Raw genomic sequence first — 17920 nt, forward strand, 5'->3', positions numbered from 1 at the left:
CCTTGTAATCGGTTCCCTCCTTCCTACCCACTCTCCCTCTACCCTCCCTGTTTCGCCACTCGCACCACTGGTCCTGTAGGGCTCATCTGCCCTGGATTCCCTGTGTTTTCAGTTCCTAAAAAGTTTTACAGGGTAGTCCTACTCTGCCACATAGGGTCACCATGAGTCAGAATCAACTAAACCCAGCAAAGTTGTGATTTTAATTTTTCTTCCTAGTTCTTATTCCTATATGACCTATATTTATTTGTTTTCTAGCTCCCCTTACTGCTAGAATTTGAAATCTTACCACTAGATTTTATTTTTCTTCCTAGTTCTTACTATATGACATATATTTATTTGGGTTTTTAAAATCATTTTATTGGGGGCTCATACAACTCTTACCACAGTCCAGACATCCATCCATTGTGTCAAACACATTTGTAGCCATCATCATTTTCAGAACATTTGATTTCTACTTGAGCCCTTGGTATCAGCTCATTTTTCCCCTCCTTCATGAACCCTTGATAACTTATAAATTATTATTTTGTCATGTTTTACATCTCCCTTCACCCACTTTTTTGTTGTCCGTCCCCCAGGGAGGAGGTTATGTGTAGACCCTTGTAATCGGTTCCCCTTTTCTCCCCCACCTTCCCTCCACCCTCCCAGTATTGCCACTCTCACCACTGGTCTTGAAGGGATCATGTTATTTATTTGTTTTCTATGCTCCCCTTACCACTAGAATTGGAAATCTTGCTCGCTTGACTACTATGTCCAGCTTTATTAATGAACTAAATAAAACGCCACTTTCTCTGTGAGTCTTTCCCAGACAGCGACCCTGTACCATATTACTTTATTTTACAGTTTCCATTGCAGGGCAGTAAATTATTTAATGTGGCTCTTCCAGTCACTAAAGTCTCTTAACTCCCACCAAACCACCTTTTGCCTGCATGGGTCTGGTAAGAAGGTTGGGGGGAAGACACTGATAAGATTCACCTGTGAGTAATTGTAAACAAGATTCCCTGGAATGAGCCTTTTTGAGAAGCAGGAGGATGGACTTCATTATCAGAAAGAGCCAAGAGTGGGGCACGTTCTTTGCCCCTGAGCTCTCTGCACAGTGAGCCTCCTGTCTCTAGAAGACAGCTGCAGGCTCAGAAGAGCAGCAGCAGAACCAGGAGCCAGAGCACAGAACAGAGTGGTGGACTTCTCAACCGAAGAGCCAGTAAAGCTGCTTCTGTACCTCCTGGCTGGCTTGTGTAGCGGGCTGCCTCTGGGCTTGCTGACCCACAGAAGTAAGGCTGAGTGCCTTCAGACTAAGGAGCCTCTGGACACTTAATTCAGGGAGCTGGGTTTGCTGACCCATGGAGTTTGAGCTGAATGTGTTCAGGTTGCTATTTACAGTGGAGTGGTATGCCCCTGGGAGCATTTATTAGCAGACCTGAAAGAACTTCGTAATACGTCCGAATAAGTAAACTCTATCCTGAGCATTTCTCACTGGCATTACAACGTTAACTTGAACTTGAGACAAACCTCACTTCTGAAGTATAAGTGGTGCATGGTGATTTCCTTGCAGAGACTACAGTCTGGAAAGGGGGAGAGGGCAAAGACTAACTTCACAGAAGAGAAACCTGACAAACATTATCTCAGTCTGGTGATCAAGGTCAACATCAACAGTCATAAATCATGTAGATACTATGTACCTTGATATGTTACGAGGAACTTGGCACTTCATCTCTATGGGTTTCCTTCACCAAACCTATAATCACATTCTAATTAGGAGAAAATTTAAAAGATCAGAAAAATCCCAATAGAAAGAAATCCTATAGGACAGTCTCAAAACCCCCCAGATGAAGACAAGCAGGGAAAGTCTGAGGCACCGTCGGCTAAGAGGAGTCTAAGGAAACATGGCAGCTACAAGGAATATGGTTTTTGATTAAGAGCCTGGAACAAAAGGCATAGGGGAAAACTATGGAAACAGGCATCACATATTGATTCAATAATAAATTTATACATATAATAGTTTGCTATGGGGAAGTATATTTTAGAAAAAAAAGACAAACTGTCTAAAATTATTACAAGTATAAATTAATTTTATACATTTCAAATTAGACGGATTTTAAAAACTAGGATGGGTGGTAACTCACCCAAAACTCACTGCCTGGAGTTGATTACACCTGTAGGGACCCCACAGTCCTAACCCACTACACGACCAGGGATCCTCATGGGTAGGAAAATAATATAAATAGGTGAAAATATAAAATGATGTCACTGCTAAATATATCCAACAAAGCATTACAAAATGAATTATGAGAAACATCAATTTTATAATTCAGCCTTTAAGAAGGTTCCTGAGACCTCCAACTAAATTTCTATGGAAATAAGCTCACAAAAGAGCGGGGAAGAGTTATTACTGAGCCAGGTACATAATTCAATTGAGGGTGTCTGTACATATTATCACATTTAATCTTCAAACGACCAAAGATAAGCATCTTCTTGAGGAAGTTCATGTTCACAAGGATTCAATGATTTGCAGCTTTAGAACCTTCATCTGTCTGAGAGGCAAGTCCAGGTATTTGTAATGTGGCAAGTTCACTCCGTTCATTTCGACACAAAGCAGTCTTGGGAGTGTTTCTAATTTATCCTTTATTATGATTGCATTTAGTTTGCTTAAGAGTCAGGGCATAACCAAAGTACATTTCAAATTAGTGTCTTGTTGGCAATCTATCTACTAGGTAACCCGGGGACCAGCATACAATATGCAAAGATTAATTCTAAAAATGTCAACCAACACCCTGGACTTTCAGTGTATTCAGATGCTCAAAGCCATTCTTTTGTTACACGCTTGATGGAAGATCTCCCTTTTCTTTCCATCCTCCTTAGGTCTTGGATTTATATATGTACATATATTTTAGGTGACTGCCCTGGGAGATCACAGTGTTGTTACAGAGTATAGTTTGGGGGGAGTGACAAGGTGCTGGGCCTCTTGCTATGTCCTTAAATATAATAGCAATTACTTTGTCGACGTCGTCACCAGACTGTTCAGAATCCAAGTGTGACATATGTATGAACTTTGCTCACTCGTTATTTCCAGGCTCCCGCGCCCGGGCCAGCGTGGGCAAGACAAAAGGCGTGGGGGGGCGGGAGACCCTGCAGGCGCCCGGGCTGCCGCCTCCCGGTGCATCTCGGGAAGGGCTCCCGCCCGGGTTCCCACTGCGAACGCCGGCCCGCCCGGGTCGCCCCCACAGGCTCACTCCGGGCCGGCCAAGAAGCAAGCCGAGGCGCCGCGGGCTCGAGGAAGCCCTCCCCCATACCGGCGACCTTTGTTCCTGTAGGTGTGCCCAAGCCCATTTCTCCCGCCGTCAGACCCGTCTGCCGAGCACCGTCGACAAGCCCCACGACTCGACAAGTCCAGTTCTGGCCCGGGCGCCTGGATAGCTTGAGCCCCCCTAAGTCGAAGTCTAGGGGGAACGGAAAGGAAACGGGGTGGACCCGCCTCTTCGCCGTAGGCCGGAGGCGGGCGGCTCTCTCCCGCGCAGGCCGCTAGCGCGGGCTCCTCAGGGCGCGCCGGCGATCGTGGGGCGGGGCACGGCGAGCGGGCGGGCGGGCTCGGAGCCTGCACGTGCGGCCGTCCGCTTTCCCGCCGCGCTGGGCCCGGGGACCGTAGCTCCCGCCTAGCCCGGAGAGGTGTCCTACCTTTAGGTGCGCGAAAGAAACTTGGAGTGGGGAAAGCAGAGCTGGCCGCTGGGAAAACCGGAGTGTCACCTACGTCGTCGGGCTGGAGCCCAGGGCAAGATGCCGCCCTGGAGCACGGTCGCGCGGCGAGCGGTCCCGGGGCCGCTGGGTGGCGCGCGGAGACACGTGGCCAGCGGCGCGCCCGGCAGTGTTTACATTCTGCCGCCGCTCCACGCGGTCTGCCTTCCTCGGCTCTCATTGGCCAGATCGCCCTCCCGCTCCTCCCCGAGGGGGCGTGTCCGCCTCTAAAAAGAACCGGGTTCCGCGCGGCCTTGGCGGGGCATCCGGGAGACGCTCCACAGGTTGAGCACTTTTTAGGGACTCTATGCTGGCCGGAGTCGCCTCTTGCCAGGTCTTAAGCCGGGGCCAAGCCGCACCCTTTCACAACGGGAACCGAGAGTTGCGGGTGGGTGGAGACCAGCGAGTCCCGGCGGGAGAGCTGGGAGCAGGGAGGGCGTAGCCGAGAGCCCCTTCACTGCCCGGCCAAGTCGTCTCGACAGGTGAAGAGATGACGAGAGGCAGAGCGAGCGGTCCCTGCAGGGACGCGCCGTCGACTCTGGCGCGGACTCCGGGCAGCACTGGGCGCGGCGCGCGGGCGGGCGGGGGAGGGCAGGGGAGGGGCGGGCGCGCGCGGTCCCGAGGTGTCAGTGTGAGGCGCATGCGTGCGGGGCGGGCCCGGCCCGGCCTATATATTGGGTTGGCGCCGGCGCCAGCTGAGCCGAGCAGTAGCGGGGCTGGCGGTGAGCAGGGCCTGGGATGAGGGGTCAGACCGTGGTCGGGGATGAGGAGGAAATCCCCCCTGGGCCAATCCGTCGCGGCCGGCCGGCCGGCGGCGGGAGCCTGAGGGAGGGATCCTGGAGGACTGGGAGGCTGAAGAGAATGGGTCCCTGCATTCCGTCTGTCAGGACTCCCGGCAGGGGGTTGGGGGTGTGGCGGGGGGGTGCCCCCAAACGGGAGGCCTCAGAAAATCCTTTTATTCTGGGGGTGCTCCCCGTCCCATTCCTCACTGGGGCGCTATCCCGCACGAGGGGACGAGGGTCCGAGTCCCCTTCCCGGGGACAGAAGCCCCTGACCATCCCAGTTTCCTCTCCGATGGTCCTCCTGACCCTGGCGCCTCGTCCGCGGTCGGGGTCCCGGTGCCCCCGCCCCCAGGGGGCCGCGGGGGCTGGAAAGGAGGGAAAGGCGCCAGGAGGAGGACGTGACACCAGCCTCGGTTGCCTCCGCCCCCTGCTTCCCCGCCACCGCCGCTCTCCAAATTGGCGCGGAACCCGCTGCTCCGCGCTTCTCCACAGCCCGCTCCGAGACCGCGCCGGGCCAGGGCGGGAGCGGGAAGGTGGGACGCGGCCCGAGCCCCCAGCTGGGTGTAAGGGGGCCCCCGAAAGGAGCCATTTAGGGGTGGGCTGCCTCCCTGCGCGTTGCAGGTACAAGGGGTGCTTTGTGCAAGTTTTGAAACCCAAACGGGTGCCCGAAAATAGCGATGCTGAGACAGGAACAGCCTGGCAACCTGGCTCTCGCCTTCTGGGTCTCGTCTGGTGGCGCGAGGGGCTTGGCTGGACCCTCCGAACCAGCGTCGAATCGGCACTCGCAAATGAATGACTGGGGAACCTGACTCTTTCTCTCTTCACCTTTCCAGAGGTTTCAAACACCAGAAAGAAGAGGATGTCCAGACGCAGGTAACCTTTTTGTTTTTCGGTGTTGGGGACGTGTTTTATTCAACCCTAACTGCTGCCTTCAGGACGCATGACTTAGTAATTAAACTTCCTTTTTAAAATTTCACCACAGTAGCCGTTTACAAGCTAAGCAGCAGCCCCAACCCAGCCAGCCAGATTCCCCTCAAGAAGCCCAGGTAGTCCAGGCCAAGAAGAGGAAAACCACCCAGGTGAGTTGAGAGGAGGGAGGTTGATGGACTCATTCATTCCTTCCTGCCTTACACCTTGGTTTACCAGTGGGTTGGTTTTTTTTCTCCCTCCATTTTCCAGGATGTCAAAAAAAGAAAAGAAGAGGTCACCAGGAAACATCAATATGAGATCAGGGTAATGCCAAACTGGGCTGCATGGGTTTTAAGGAAAACAAATGTAGGTTAGGGCAAAAGATAGTTATGTTAATGCTCTGCCACAGAAAGATTCCTCTTTGATTTTTAATGCCCCAGAGGTCAGCAGGAAGGCACTTAACCTTTTCGGGGTTTGTCTGCACTTTGTACTTCAGCCAGAGTAAGGTTGTCTTCCAGCAGCCAGTTCCTCTTTGTAAATCCCTCCCTCTTGGAGCTGCTTGGTAAGGCAGGGCCCGCCTAATCTATCAGATGTACTGCTCTTTGTTCCCACTTGACACTGTAGTGGAGAGTTGTAATAGCTGCTTCTGGGCATAAGGGATGTGAGATCACTCACAGCCCCACAAAATCCGACTGCTACCTACCTATTCTTCCTGTGTGTTAACAGAAAGCACTTGAGGGGACAGTGCTTCCCTTTTTAACCAGCTTTGATGGAGGAAAAGGGTCCTTTAAGTAATTGATTCCACTTTAAGGTTTACTTTTAAGTATTCCAATGTAGCTGAGCAAGTTTTACTTTAAAAACTACCATCACCAAAACAAACAAAAATAACCCAGCCAAGGCCTCTACTACTATAGGGAAAATTTCAATTTTATGATCTTGAAAATGCTTTGTATTTTAGACTTTAGAAGCAATTGTGTTGCTACCCCTCCTCTCCCTGCAACTTCATATATTACCAGAATTGTATTTTACTGTCTAAAATGGCCAGATTGTTAGACTTTATGAAGACTGATAAGTTATATGACATATTGATGAATGTCAAGTTAATTTAGCTAGATGGTCAGCTTTGTTAGCTAACAATAGGGAAACTACAGACGGTTTAGAAATATTAGCTTTCATTTATGAAAGATCCAAGACAAAAGCTGGTTTCTTATTGCACTTATATTGTTTTTACAGAACTGTTGGCCACCTGTATTATCTGGGGGGATCAGTCCTTGCATTATCATTGAAACACCCCACAAAGAAATAGGAACAAGTGACTTTTCCAGATTTACAAATTACAGATTTAAAAACCTTTTTATAAATCCTTCGCCTCTGCCTGATTTAAGGTAAAAATTTCAGTAATTTTATATTAATGCCTACCTTTGTACTTAATATATGGCCTTATTTTGAACTTTTTTGCTGTCTTTATAATAGAGACAAAGAAAATATTTTTTTTGATAATGTTAAAGAATCTTAGTTATAAATACCGTATTCTTGGCAAATTATATGGATATTTTAAACACTGATTCTCAAAATAATTTTTCTAAATTGTTAAAATGGGAACATTTTAACATACATTTTCATTTGATTTTTCAAAAAAAAAATTTATGTTTGGCCAAGAGATATAATATATATTAAGAGTAGTAACTTATTTCTGGTTTAATAATCGCAGTTAATAGATACTTAAATTCACCGCCACCCCCAGGGCTTTGTTCTACTTTACCCTTAATTGATCCTCTTTATAGATGATTAAGACTGTGATCATTTAAAAAAAAAAACTGTAATCTTAATACAAGTGAGAATTTGAAAGCACTCTTTTTGAAATCTATTTGTCTAGGTTACTTTTAGTTCAGGTACTTTCTTTAGTACCTGCACCTTCTGCTTTTTCAATGCTAAAGAAATGGCTCCCAAAATGAAAGTGGAAATATTTTCATAATTAACCTTAAGAGCATTTCCTTTCAGGTTCAAATGCCAAGTTGGATTTCAATGTCTGAAAGTTGAATTTATTTTATGTAGAACAGATAGTTTGTATATTATATAGACCACACAATTTAAACTATGCCCCACCTCTTTCTAAGCTGGGGATGTTCAAATGAAGTTTGGCAAAATATGTTGAAAAAAGAGAGCAGATATGTTCATGACAAGCATTTTGAAGTTCTGCATTCTGACTTGGAACCACAGATGAGGTCAATACTTCTAGATTGGCTTTTAGAGGTATGTTCAATTAAAAAGTATTGTCTCTGTATGAAGTAAAAATATTTAGATGTAAAAAAGTGTTTTCTGTGTATCCACAATTAGAGTATATGATTGGTTTCTCGCTGCCATCTTTTTTTGGTTCTTCCTATGTTTGTTAGTGACAAAGCAGAAAATCAGTCTAAGATGAAAACCATCTGGACACAGCCACTACATCCCTTACAATCCATACCCACGTTGGAATTCATATTAACAGTAGATACTGCATTGTACCTGGTGTCAAGAAAACTAAGTGCCAAGAGTACTTAAAGAGGTACAAAATGTCTACCAAATATACTCGAGTATAAGCCAACCCGAGTATCAGCCAAGGCACTTAATTTTACCACAAAAACTGTACAAAATGTGCTGAAACTTGGCTTATACACGAGTATATACGGTAATTGGTCGGGCTTTGATTTCCATGAAAAGTAAAGAACCAGGACTAGACTTCAGGGAGCAGTTTCAGAAGCAGTTTCTACATCATGTTAATACACACTGATTTTCCTCCAAACCATAGACCTTGGATATTTAATTTTTAAAACAGATGGATATAATAAATCCTAAAGAGGAAAACTAAGTCTTTTGACCAACATACCATAAAATTTGCAGACTACAAAACAGCTTTGAGTCCAGTCATTTCTTATTATTAGAATGTAATTAGAAGATATAGCGTCTGGGGTCTTAAAGGCTTGAAGGTAAACAAGCGGCCATCTAGCTCAGAAGCAACAAAGTTCACGTGGAAGAAGCACACCAGCCTGTGCGATCACGAGGTGTCGAAGGGATCAGGTATCAGGCATCATCAGAACAAAAAATCTTATCATAGGGAATGAGGGGTTAGTGCGGAGTGGAGACCCAAAGCCCATTTGTAGGCCACTGGACATCCCCTTCAGAAGGGTATGGGGAAGAGACGAGCCAGTCAGGGTGCAATGTAGCAACGATGAAAAATACAACTTTCCTCTAGTTCCTAAATGCTTCTTCTCCCCCGCTCCCACTATCATGATCCGAATTCTACCTTGCAAGTCTGGCTAGACCAGAGGATGTACAGTGGTACAGATAGGAACCGGGAATCCAGGATGGATGATCCTTTCAGGACCAGTGGTATGAGTAGCGATACTGGGAGGGTGGAGGGAGGGTGAGTTGGAAAGGGGGAACTGATTACTAGGATCTACATGCGACTTCCTCCCTGAGGGATGGACAACAGAAAAGTGGGTGAAGGGAGACGTTAGACAGGGCAAGACATGACGAAATAATAATTTATAAATTATCAAGGGTTCATGAGGGAAGGGAAAAATGAGCTGATGCCAGGGGCTTAGGTGGAGAGCAAATGTTTTGAGAATGATGAGGGCAATGCATGTACAAATGCACTTTACACAATTGATGTATCTGTGGATTGTGATGAGTTGTATGAGCCCCTAATAAAACGATTTTTTTAAAAAATGTAATTAGAATGGAAGATTGTATTTCAGTCACGTGGGTGGGTATAAGATAATTGGGCTTTTATGAGTGTGTAAGGATCATGGAAGCAGCATTAGCAAAGTTACATTTATTTTTCTCATGTGTAAAACCAACAGAGTAGTGTTAAATTTTTATGTTCTTTTAGTCTAGAAATGCAAAGATGATACATTTGAAAATCTAATCACTTTTTATAGCTTAAAGGAGAAAACCATAAAATCTCAATTGAAAGCAGTTTTAAAATCCACATTCACTAATTTAAAAATATGCATTAAAAATTTTATTAACACAATAACTTTATCAGCAACTGCATTATCTCTATACTTTTATTTCCTTGTTTTGAATTTTGGCATGATAATGTTACCTATTTCAAAAAAGCCAGTGTTCTAACACAAATGGAGTTGGAAATGACTTGATAGCAAGTGGCTTATTAGCCAGAAAATACTGCTTTTGTGTCAGATTTTGACTCAGTGGCCCAGTAGGACAGAGAATTGTCCCTTGTAAATTTCAAGTCAATTCTGACTCATAGCTAACCCTCAAGGACAAGATAGAGCTGCCCATTTCTCCAACACTATAAATCTCTACAGGAGTAGAAAGCCTTAACTGCTGACCTGTGGTTAGCAGCCCAACATGTATTCCACTATTAGCATGTGTTCCCCACCACCTCACATCTTAGCTCAAGGAACCCTGGTTGCATAGTGGTTACCCAATGGGCTGCTATCGGCAAGGTCCACAGGAAAAGGGCTTTCTACTCTGGTTAAATAGTTAGTCTCAGGAAACTCAAAGGGGCAGTTCTGTCCTCTCCTATTCAGTAGCTATGTGTCCCCATTGACTCGGGCAGTGAGTTTATCTTATTAGCTCATAGTGACCTAGGTTCTGCTCCTACACAGATTTACAGCCTTAGAAACAATATGTAGGGTCACTGAATCACATCTACTCCATAGCAGTGGGTTTTTGGTCTTAGCTTTGATATCCTCTATAAAAAAAAAAAAGATTTTTAACATATGGTATGCTAAGAGATGACATTCTAATTTGGAAAACTTTAGAGGGTAATATTTAAATGTTTGAATTCTTCTCTAGGTATGTGAAGTATACACTCTTCATAGGGAAACATTTTATCTTGCACAAGACTTTTTTGATAGATTTATGTTGACACAAAAGGATGTCAATAAAAACATGCTTCAACTCATTGGAATCACCTCTTTATTCATTGCTTCCAAACTTGAGGTAAGTTCTGAAAGGTAATCCATACAGATATTCTAAACTTTGTTTTTTTAAATTAACATGTTAATCCCAGAGTACACTACTATTACATGGACGCCTTTGGAAAAAAGTAAGTATACCTTTCCCCACCCACGCCTAGGTAAATTTTCTCAACATTATCCTCAGAATAAATTGTAGTTCCTATTATGATTAGGTAAATGTTTACAGAATAATAAGTTTTACTTTAAGCAACAATCTATAGTTTCATCGATGCAGTATAATATTACTTCCTACCTTTGTTTCTGGTTTCCATTTCTCTTCCTTTACTATAGACTTCTCTTTGGTATAGTTATAAATTGAGCCCTAAGGCTGAGTTATTATCCAGACCTAAAGGATGACTAGAGTCTCTGGGATCCCATCAGTCTCCATCCACCTGCCCAGTAAACTTAGTCCTTATATTTGACTTTTGTCCACCAAAAAGACCAACTTATTTCCCCTAGAGTGTATTACAGATACCATCGGTACTTTTATCTAAAAAGTTTGGTCTGTCTTGTTTTGCAGTCAGGAAAAGGATTATGATTATGCCCCAAATGCAATTAAATGTATTTTTTTTCTTCCAAATATGCATCTGTTGAACTTTACCAGCAGCCATCCCCAAGTTCTGTCAGCTTTCATAAATAACTTTGTATTCATTCTGTCTTCACAGGAAATCATACTGTTTCACATCTTTCTATGCTGAAACCCTAATCGTTTGCCTTTTCACAGACATCTCTTCTTTGTTCTTTCAGCTTTACTTACCTGAATGGCTCAAGTAGACCTCTTGTCAGCCAAAGCACACAAAAGTTTTTTTTTCTTAAATTTTTTATTAACCATGCTTTTGTACCAGAGTAAAAGAATTGTTGTTTCTAGACCTTATTGCTGAATACCTTGTTTTGGCCAGACAATATACTAAGTAGTGTTAAATATTACTTATTAATTTTGATTTTTTTTTTAATTTTGATTTTTAAAGTTGAGGTAAGACTCTCGTACTAATTTGTTAAGACTCAAGGTCAATTCTATCAATAATGATTATAATCAGTATAGTATGGCTAATTTAGTTATCTAGATATATATCTATCAGAATTTGGGTAGTGTCAATTTTATAACTTTATGAAGGTATCTTTGTAAAAAACTGTAGTTAGCATATAGTTGTTTCAATTACAGCTTTAATTGTATTTAATAATTCCATTTTAAAGGAAATCTATGCTCCTAAGCTCCACGAGTTTGCTTATGTCACTGATGGTGCATGCAACGAAGAGGATATCTTAAGGATGGAACTCTTTATATTAAAGGTAATAATTTTATTATCATTATTTCTAGTTGCAATTTATAACAATTTTAAAGGCTGTATTGTAAATAAAGGTTTTAGTACTAGGATCTAGTTTTGTTTGTTTGTTTGTTAATTTTATTGGTGGTTCATATAGCTAGGATCTAGTTTCTTATACTGATTAAAAGTGATTTAAGGGAAACTACTTTCAGTACATGTAGCTATTTAGCATATCATGTATATCTATGAAATTCATAATGACTCAAATTTCTATTTTCTCCAGCCCTTTCTCTGCATATAGAAATGAAATAATTCTATTAATAGAAGGGTGGAGGAGAGATGCATAAAGGTGTTTAATTAGACCTTCAATTAGAACAGTGGTTCTCAACCTTCCTAATGCGACCCTTTAATACAGTTCATATTGTTGTGACCCCCAACCATAATACTATTTTCGTTGCTACTTCATAACTCTGTACAGTTTGCTATTGTTATGAATCGGGCAACTCCTGTGAAAGAGTCACTCAACCCCCAAAGGGGTCATGACCCACAGGTTGAGAACCGCTGAATTAAGAGGTTAACAAGGTAAATGTTACTTAAGGGTATGTAGTTAAATTTGGACATCGTGGATAAATCAGACATAAAGAAGACATCTGACCCACTACTTACCCATTATTTACAAATACCTTCAGTTCACTGTTAAACTTTCTGATAGCTCTATTAGAATGAGATCTTACTGGCATTTAATAAGGTTTTAATAAGTTCTCCAGGTTTAGATTTGAAGTACTGCTGATTATACTAAGGAAGTAAAGGGGAGATGGATTCCTCTGGCAGCCCTATAAACATGCAGACTCCAGTTCAGCATGTTCCAGGCATCATAAAAGTGAGGCCCAGGGCTTGTTGGAGGAAAAAAATAACCTGTGGGTTTGTTTTGTTTTGTTAATTTTATTTTTTTTAACATTTATATTTTGACCATAAGAAGGGAAGGGCTATCCTTTTAGAAGATACATGCAAATGAAATTAGCCTTGAAGAAGTCATTAAATACTATTCAAAGGGCAATTTCAGTAAAGCAGTGAACAGATGCAGGGAGACCACAAAGGCTGTAAGAAATTGGAAAAGTTGGAATAGGATAAACAAATTTGGCAAATTAAAAGACAAGGAATAGTCAGGTGGTCTTCATCAGTAACAGACTTAATAAAAAAAAGCAGCTTTAGATTATGTCTTTAAATATTTTTAATAAAAATGAGAAGGATCAGAATAATAGAATTCTGAAGATGTAAGTTTAAAGCAGATTAAGTTTCTTAAATGACTGGTGTGGGGTATACATTGGTTAACAAGCATTTGAAATGTCATTAACAGGCTTTAAAATGGGAACTTTGTCCAGTAACAATCATCTCCTGGCTGAATCTCTTTCTCCAAGTTGATGCTCTTAAAGATGCTCCTAAAGTTCTTCTACCTCAGTATTCTCAGGAAAAGTTCATCCAAATAGCTCAGGTACTGGCAGTTTTGTTGTGCACACGCTAATGTTATTGTTAATTTCTGGATCTTTGTGTTGGCTATATAGCTTCTACACTTGTGTATATGTAGGCTTTAAAAGGTAACAGGATATTGAATTATTATAGTGAAATTATCATTCACTCTAATTGACTAGAACAAACCTGTTCCCAATATATTTGGTTGCTTAATAATTCTAGAAAAGTCTTTACACTTTTATTAGTACTTGGCTGTTCTTTGATTTGAAGTATTGCTGATTATACCTAAGTAGTAGAAAAGGGGAGATGGAATTCTATAAACATTTAGTTTCTTCATTTCCTCAAATGTTTCAGACATCTTATAAAAGTCAGGTCTCAGGGCTTATTGGAGGGAGAAATAACCTGTAGGTTCCAAGGTATTTATTGCTATTGAGTCTGTTGACTCCAGAAGCCCTATATGGGGTAATGAGGGCTTTGTAAATCTTTACTGGAGCAGCTTCGTCTTTCTCCCAGGGAACTGCTGGTGGGTATAAACCAGAAACCCCTACACCAAATCACTCCATTTTGCTTTTTGAGTTTAACTTTCCCAGGTTAAACTTTTTGACAGTGGTGACTTGAGGAGGATTCATTCTTCCTTGACCACTCCTATCATAAGCAGTCTTAAGGCTGCTGTAATGAGTGAAGAAAATCGTGGGCTGTGAAGATGCTACACATGGAATTTATGTGGGGTTTCTGAGGGGGGCAGGACATTCAGTCACCTATGTTGAAACTTGTTTTAAATTTAGTCAGTACATTAAAACTAGATAGCCATTAAATATATTAGAAAGTTCTTCAGTCAAAATTCCCAGCATCCCGAATTGCCATTGGCAAATTGTATGCTTCTGATGAGGAAAAACTTGTAAGCTGATAAATAATGCGGAAACCATTTCTAGAGCTCAAAGTTCACTTCCAATTATTCTACGTTGTGGACCAATGGGGAAAACCATTCATAATCAGCCTATTAGGTTCTGATTTAATATAAAAGGCCCTTTCTGATCTAACTTGCCCACTTGCTGCTCCTATTTTTTTTTTAGAGGAATGAATACCTTATTTATATACTTAATTTCTTTATATATATATACACACACACACAATTTTTTTTTTTCTGAATTTGTTCCAAGGGAAAACGTGCTTTAAAGTGCATTCTCAAGGTTACCCTGTTTTAAGACTTCAAAAGCCTGTAATACCTGTCTCACCCAGTTAGAATTAGTTGACTTTCCAACCACAGAACTCTTGACTTGTCGCTTTACTCCCTGACACAGTCCCAAGACTTGAGTTCCTTCAGGTTGGTGGGTTCTCACTGGATCCCTAAAGCTTAAGTATTTCCTGGCATACAGTAAACATAAACTTTCTAAAATATTAACTTACTGTTTATAGTAGGAGTATGTTTTACTCATTTTCCTAATGCACTTGTAATTTGGCTTTTTCCCTTGTTAGCTTTTAGATCTGTGTATTCTAGCTGTGGATTCATTAGAGTTCCAGTACAGAATACTGGCTGCTGCTGCCCTGTGCCATTTTACTTCCCATGAAGTGGTAAAGAAAGCTTCAGGTAACGCTTCAGGTCTCATCTGTTGACAACTTCCAACTTATAAACGTTAACATCCTGTTAAATATCAGGGGGCTTCAAAGAGTTCACATGGAAGTAAACGATAATGAAAAATGTCCATGGGCTTTTGAAGTTTTCCTGCAGACATGTGAAGTGAATTGACATTGATTCCTTCTGCTTTGTTCTTAGAATCCTTTGAGATTGAGAGTTTAGTATTTAGAAAATACTGGTTAGAAAACTCTGAAGTACTGTTCCCTTTCTAAATAGTCATTGGTAGTTTGAGAGTGATCTTTTTTTTTTTTTTTTACTAAACTTATTAATTTTGGTTTCTTTTTATGAGTTTTAAAAGAACGACCTTAACATTTGGAAGAAATTTATGAGTAACCTCCACATTGATGTACATTAGTGATGTAACCTTCACATTTTTATGAACTTTTATCTAGGTTTGGAATGGGACGTTATTTCTGAATGTGTAGACTGGATGGTACCTTTTGTCAATGTAATAAAGAGCAATAGTCCAGTGAAGCTGAAGGCTTTTAAGAAGATTCCAATGGAAGATAGACACAACATTCAGACACATTCAAATTACCTGGTTATGCTGGTATGTATTTTTGTGGCATTTTTTCCTTGTCGTTTGACTATCTAGTAAATCACAGGAACTGATAGTAAGGCTGTGCAGAAATAAGATGGCAAGAAGACAAAGTTCTATGACACTGATTTCACAATTTAGAAAAGTTAAGCTAGAAATCAAAGTCAGGCTTGCAAATCGTGTCTCAAGTCGATGCCAATAGTCCAGGTAAGAGTAATGAATACATACTTAGAAGCACTTGAAACTGTTTACCTTTGAAAATATGACTTGTTACACAGACTAAGAAACTTAATTAGGTCTGGATACACTTGTTTTACTATGTGATGCTTTATCTGTTAATATCTGATGTCTTCACTTGTAGGATGAAGTAAATTACATAAACACCTTCAGAAAAGGGGGACAGTTGTCACCCATGTGCAATGGAGGCATCATGACACCACCAAAGAGCACTGAAAAACCACCAGGAAAACTAGATTAGCAGATATGTTGGAATTGACCAACTATGCTGTAAAATCTCAACCAATCAATTTCACCAAAACAAGCTGTGATTATCCTCAGCACTCACTTAAAATAGGCACTAAGGGAGAAATTTATTGTGTTAGCTATTAAACAGCAAAACTTGTTTACAAAGATGATTTCATTCCCAAGGACTAGACAGAAGCTAGCTGCAATTTGTACCACCGCCAACATTTTTTCACAGTCCAGTGTTACTTTGTGTTATCTTGATATACCAGTAACTTTTTTATTGGACTTTTGAACTGAAGTGCTACCTTAAAAGGTATACTAAGTGACACAGTACTTTGAATCTGTTAAGTCTCAATATTCATCCATTCTGATTCTTAAAAAGAAAACTTGTTTACAAAGTTTGAGTTGTAATAAAGTAAATAAAGCAAGCTGTTACAAAACTTTAATTTTTATAAATGGTAAAAACTAATGTTTTATAAGTTGCCATAATGTATTTAACAGTAAGAAGGGCTTAGATGAACAGATGTTTAAATTGTGCTCTAAACTGTGTAGGATTACCAAAGAAATTGTAAACAAGATAAGCACAATGGTGCCTATTTGGGGTTTGTTTTGGCCAGGTAAGTTGCTTTGTAATCTTTTTCTATACCACAATTTGGGTGAAAATGTACCTTTTAAAACTATATGAAAAAGTCACTTTATTACTCTGTCCCTAGGAGTTTTCTTCAGTGTGACTTAGCCGTTATTTATCTTCCCCAAATTGTTAAGGCCTTTGTAGAAGTCTACATTATCAGGTGTCAAAGTGATTAAAACACTTGACCTAAGCTCCATTCTTAAGCCAGTAGAGCATTCTTGTATGCTGACTCCTAGGGAAATCTATTTATTACCAAAAACAAACCTTGACACAACATGTGTGTATGTAGCCACCTTTATGGAAATCAATTAGGTTTATTAATTTCAGCCTCAGAAATGGAATTCGAAAAAGATTTTACTGGATAACTAGTTTTCTGTTACCAGATGTGAAATAATTTAAGCTATTTTTATGGTATGAAGTCTGTATATAGATTTTGGGGGGTTTGTTTGTGTTAACTAATATTTCAGTATTTTGTCTTAAAAGAAACCACCACTAAATGTACATATGTATTAATAAACTTAATCTTTTAATACTGTTTATTTTTAGGCCATCGTTTAAAAAATAAAATCTTAATTGCTTAAAAGTAAAGTTTTGCCATTGCTTGGAGAAACTTTTTTTTCCTTCTCTGTGCTGCCAGCTGTAACACTTCTTCTGGATTGCTTGCATTCAGTTCTGTCTGGCCAATGGCTTTTATCTTTCAAAAACAAAACATGTGTTACAGCAGTATGGTAAAAATAAAGTCCTGCTAATATGATATAAAATTACTCAGATGCTAACAGTGATAAAGCTAGTTTAATGATTAATTGAGCTGTTAATAGTAAAACCCGATCGTTACAGAAAAATTAGCCCAAAGAGTAACTACAGCCACTCTTCAGGAGAAGACCAATTAATTACTGGAGCATTTATGGATTATCTTCAGTGACATTACATTAATAAAGTTCTGTTCGCTTGGATGTCAATTTTAAAGTTGGCAGTTCAATCACTTTGCACCTTCACTGGAAAACCTGGTGATCTCTTGGAAAGACTACCAGCTAGAAAATCTAGAAGCGGCTCTACTCCATCATGGGGTTGCTGAGTCAAAATCTTTTTAATGGCTAAAGCAAAACAGATGACAATGGAACCTAAGCTGCAAGGACCGGTAAGGCTCGGGGTGCTTGCTACACCGGTCTTCAGAAATACGTAGACCAGTAACAGGAGAGGCGAGCAGCTAATGAGGTCCGCAAAAGCTTCAAATAAGGGCCTTGCAGACCTGGTTAGACCAGATGATGCACAGCGGTACAGATGGGAATTGGATACGCAGGGAATCTAGGACAGATGAACCTCTCAGGACCAGGGGTGACAGTGGCGATACCAGGAGAGAAAGGGGATGGATCACAGATGGGAATTGGATACGCAGGGAATCTAGGACAGATGAACCTCTCAGGACCAGGGGTGACAGTGGCGATACCAGGAGAGAAAGGGAATGGATCACAGGGAGCTACATATAACCTCCTCTTTGGGGGATGAGCAGCAGAGAGGTGGGTGAGGGAGA

At 41.3% G+C, this 17920-nt stretch overlaps 2 protein-coding genes across 2 annotated transcripts in view; one reads left to right on the forward strand and one right to left on the reverse strand.

The window, feature by feature from the left end:
- The first annotated feature begins 5346 nt into the window (after positions 1-5346).
- CCNE2 (cyclin E2) lies at positions 5347-16936 on the forward strand. The gene is made up of 11 exons (XM_004697711.2): positions 5347-5381; positions 5491-5587; positions 5688-5741; positions 6651-6802; positions 7535-7670; positions 10221-10367; positions 11579-11674; positions 13007-13141; positions 14596-14707; positions 15148-15305; positions 15655-16936. The coding sequence occupies exons 1-11, from the start codon at positions 5368-5370 to the stop codon at positions 15769-15771; spliced, it is 1218 nt and encodes a 405-aa protein (XP_004697768.1). The 5' UTR covers positions 5347-5367; the 3' UTR covers positions 15772-16936.
- The window catches only part of INTS8 (integrator complex subunit 8), a 44392-nt gene continuing 43368 nt past the window's right edge, over positions 16897-17920 (reverse strand). Inside the window, exon 26 of the mRNA XM_045287329.1 lies at positions 16897-17083. Coding sequence (XP_045143264.1) covers positions 16967-17083 — 117 coding nt within the window. The 3' untranslated portion in view covers positions 16897-16966. The remainder of the gene's footprint in view (positions 17084-17920) is intronic.

This window comes from Echinops telfairi, unplaced genomic scaffold, assembly GCF_000313985.2.
Source record: "Echinops telfairi isolate 266 unplaced genomic scaffold, ASM31398v2 ScPeMD7_1;HRSCAF=3_0, whole genome shotgun sequence".
NCBI lineage: Eukaryota > Metazoa > Chordata > Mammalia > Afrosoricida > Tenrecidae > Echinops > Echinops telfairi.

What these genes read in the sequence shown, in the direction of transcription:
- CCNE2 (XM_004697711.2), top strand. An exon ending in AACATCAATATGAGATCAGG is followed by an intron (nt 5,742 to 6,650) that starts GTAATGCCAAAC and finishes TTGTTTTTACAG; the next exon opens with AACTGTTGGCCACCTGTATT. An exon ending in TCGCCTCTGCCTGATTTAAG is followed by an intron (nt 6,803 to 7,534) that starts GTAAAAATTTCA and finishes CCTCTTTCTAAG; the next exon opens with CTGGGGATGTTCAAATGAAG.